Source organism: Chiloscyllium plagiosum, unplaced genomic scaffold, assembly GCF_004010195.1.
Source record: "Chiloscyllium plagiosum isolate BGI_BamShark_2017 unplaced genomic scaffold, ASM401019v2 scaf_10521, whole genome shotgun sequence".
Classification (NCBI taxonomy): Eukaryota; Metazoa; Chordata; class Chondrichthyes; order Orectolobiformes; family Hemiscylliidae; genus Chiloscyllium; species Chiloscyllium plagiosum.
This window is the reverse complement of record NW_025212984.1, coordinates 1-2,612: the sequence shown is the minus strand read 5'-3', so window position 1 is coordinate 2,612 and position 2,612 is coordinate 1. Positions and strand designations below refer to the sequence as shown.

The following is a 2,612-nucleotide window of genomic DNA, read 5'->3' as shown; positions in this document are numbered from 1 at the left end:
GTGTGGCACTCCCTCAGCACTGACCCTCTGACAGTGCGGCACTCCCTCAGCACTGACCCTCCAACAGCGCGGCACTCCCTCAGCACTGACACTCTGACAGTGCGGCACTCCCTCAGCACTGACCCTCTGACAGTGCGGCACTCCCTCAGCACTGACCCTCTGACTGTGCGGCACTCCCCCAGCACTGACGCGGTCAATGGTTTGTGTCGTGACCCCATCTCCTTGTTACTCTGTGCCGTGCCGTTCTGAATTGTTGGGATTGTGTGACCGTGTGTCGGTTGTCCCGTGACTTTTCAATCCCCTTCTTTTCCCCAGAGTAAGAGAATTGGCCATTTCTTCTTCTGGTACCTCCGCAGTGAGGTCACATCTTCCCCATATTTCTGTGACCGGTTTGCACTGGTTCTTGAGGCCTACCTGATGGGCTGTGGGCGGGCAGTCATCGAGGGGTTCCAAAAACAGGTCCAGTTGGTCGAGGCCCTCAGCCAGGTTGCCACGGAGATCAAGAAGATCATTCCGGAGAAGAGTGACCTCCCGCCCAATGGTGAGTCGCTGTTTCAGAAAGGTCAGAGATCAGCCGGCCATGTGATGGCTGTAGTTTGTTTCCTTGTGTTCGTGCCATTAGCCTGAGAAAGAGGGGCAGTGGGAGGGGGGTCACAGGCGAGAGGCAATGTGGGGTTGCTCTGAGACGTGGGCGGGGGTGACATGTTGAGGGAGGCATTGCTGGAGAGTGTGAGTAGGTCAGATGGGTTGAGTACAGTGGAAGGGGAGGGGAAGAGAGGGGCGAGGGGTTTACCCCCAGTCCAGTGAGGCCTAGTGGGAAAGGCTCAGGATTGTCCCTTTTTGTCCATTCACTTGCAGTGGAACAGGCCTCAGAGTAATCGTTTTGATGGGCCACATGCCCGTCCAAGGGGGTGCCCAGAGATCTCTCCACCCCAATATTCTGAGCGCTAGAGGGGGGGAGTGGTGTGTGGATCAATACGGGACATATTGTAGCTGCCCAGTGAACCCATCACCTCCCTCAGAAGACGGAACGAGGAAAGGCATTCTGAGTTGGTGGGGTTGACAAGCCAACATTGATGTGATTTGATTGAGTATTGTCACTCGTACCTCGGTGCGGTGAAAAGGTTTGATTCATGTGCAGTACAGGCAGATCATTCCACACAAAGTGCCTTAGGGTAGTAGAGCAGAGTGAGTCACGCAATGTTACAGTTGGAGAGAAGGTGTACAGAGAGTGAGATCAACATTAGATTTGAAACTAGAGAGCTCCATTCATCCATCTAATACCAGTGAGGAAGAAGCTGTTCCTGAACCTGTTGGTGTGTGTTCAGATTTCTGTACCTTCTGCCTGATGGAAGAGGTGGCAAGAGATTATAACTTGGGTGGGATGTTGGGAGAGAGTGAGGACTGCAGATGCTGGAGATCAGAGTTGAGAGTTTGGTGCCTAGACAACACCTCCTCCCACCCTACCTCCTGTAAAAACGTCATCCTTATTCCCAATTCCTACGCCAAACCGTTACCTCCCAAAGCCTGGAGGAGGAGCACCTCATATTCCGCCTTGGGACCCTGCAACCACTCGGGATCAATGTGGATTTCACCAGCTTCCTCATTTCCCCTCCCCCCACATTATCCCAGTCCTCTACCCCCATCTCCCCCTCTCGGCCCTCAAGCCTCATTCCTGATGAAGGGCTTTTGCCCGAAATGTCGATTCTCCTGCTCCTCGGATGCTGCCTGACCTGCTGTGCTTTTCCAGCACCACACCCTCCACTCTGTAATGATGTTGGCTGCTTTCCCGAGGCAGTGGGAAGTGCAGGTGGAGTCCAAGCTAAGATGCATCCACGTCGAATGCTTTCTATCGTCCATCTAAACATATTTGTAACAGGAATTGGAGTATCTTATGGAATGTTCCGATACTCCTGAGGAACTGGAGCCTTAGTGCTGTGCACTTTTGATCATCTCACTAACGAGGGTGCACCAGGACAGATTGTTGGTGATGGTCACTCCCAGGAACGTGATGCTGTTCACCCTCTTCCCCCTCAGCCCCATCGATACAGACAGGGCGTGGCCTCCTCTCTGCTTCCTGAAGACAATGACCAGCTCCTTTGGTTCACTGACACTGGGGGAGAGATTGGTGTCTTTACACCCACCACCAAGCACCCGATCTCCTTCCTGTACTCCGTCTCATCATTGTCTGAGATCTGACCCACTACCGCGGTGTCATCAGCCAATCTGTGAATGGGGTTGGGGTGGGATTTGGCCCCACACACACACACAGCCTGAGAGTATAAGGGGTGTGGTGAGGGGCTGAGGACACAGCCATGGGGGACACCGGTGTTGAGGGTTATGGTGGAGGAGGGGTTATCGTCCATCCTTCTGATTGCAGTCCGTAGGTCAGCAAGTCAAGGATATAGTTACAGAAGGAGGGGAGCAGAGAGCTGGGCCCCAGAGTGTACAGATGGGTTTGTTTGGAATTATGGTGTTGAAGGTGGAACTTTTGCCAAAAGGTAAGAGCCTGATTTATGGCCTGATTCGTGTGGGGGCGGTCACAGTGTATTCCTGACGCTCAGAACAGGAATTGCTGACCCTGTGTGTGAGAGCAAGGGTGTGAGTGTGTG

General features: G+C 53.4%; 1 protein-coding gene across 1 annotated transcript in view; it reads left to right on the top strand.

Annotated features, from left to right (window-relative positions):
• Window positions 1-541, top strand: part of LOC122547519 (phosphatidylinositol 4,5-bisphosphate 3-kinase catalytic subunit gamma isoform-like) — a gene marked incomplete at its 3' end in the record, with an annotated part of 9,938 nt that extends 9,397 nt beyond the window's left edge. The window contains exon 3 of the mRNA XM_043686134.1: window positions 316-541. Coding sequence (XP_043542069.1) covers window positions 316-541 — 226 coding nt within the window. The remainder of the gene's footprint in view (window positions 1-315) is intronic.
• Between the last annotated feature and the right edge of the window lie 2,071 nt (window positions 542-2,612).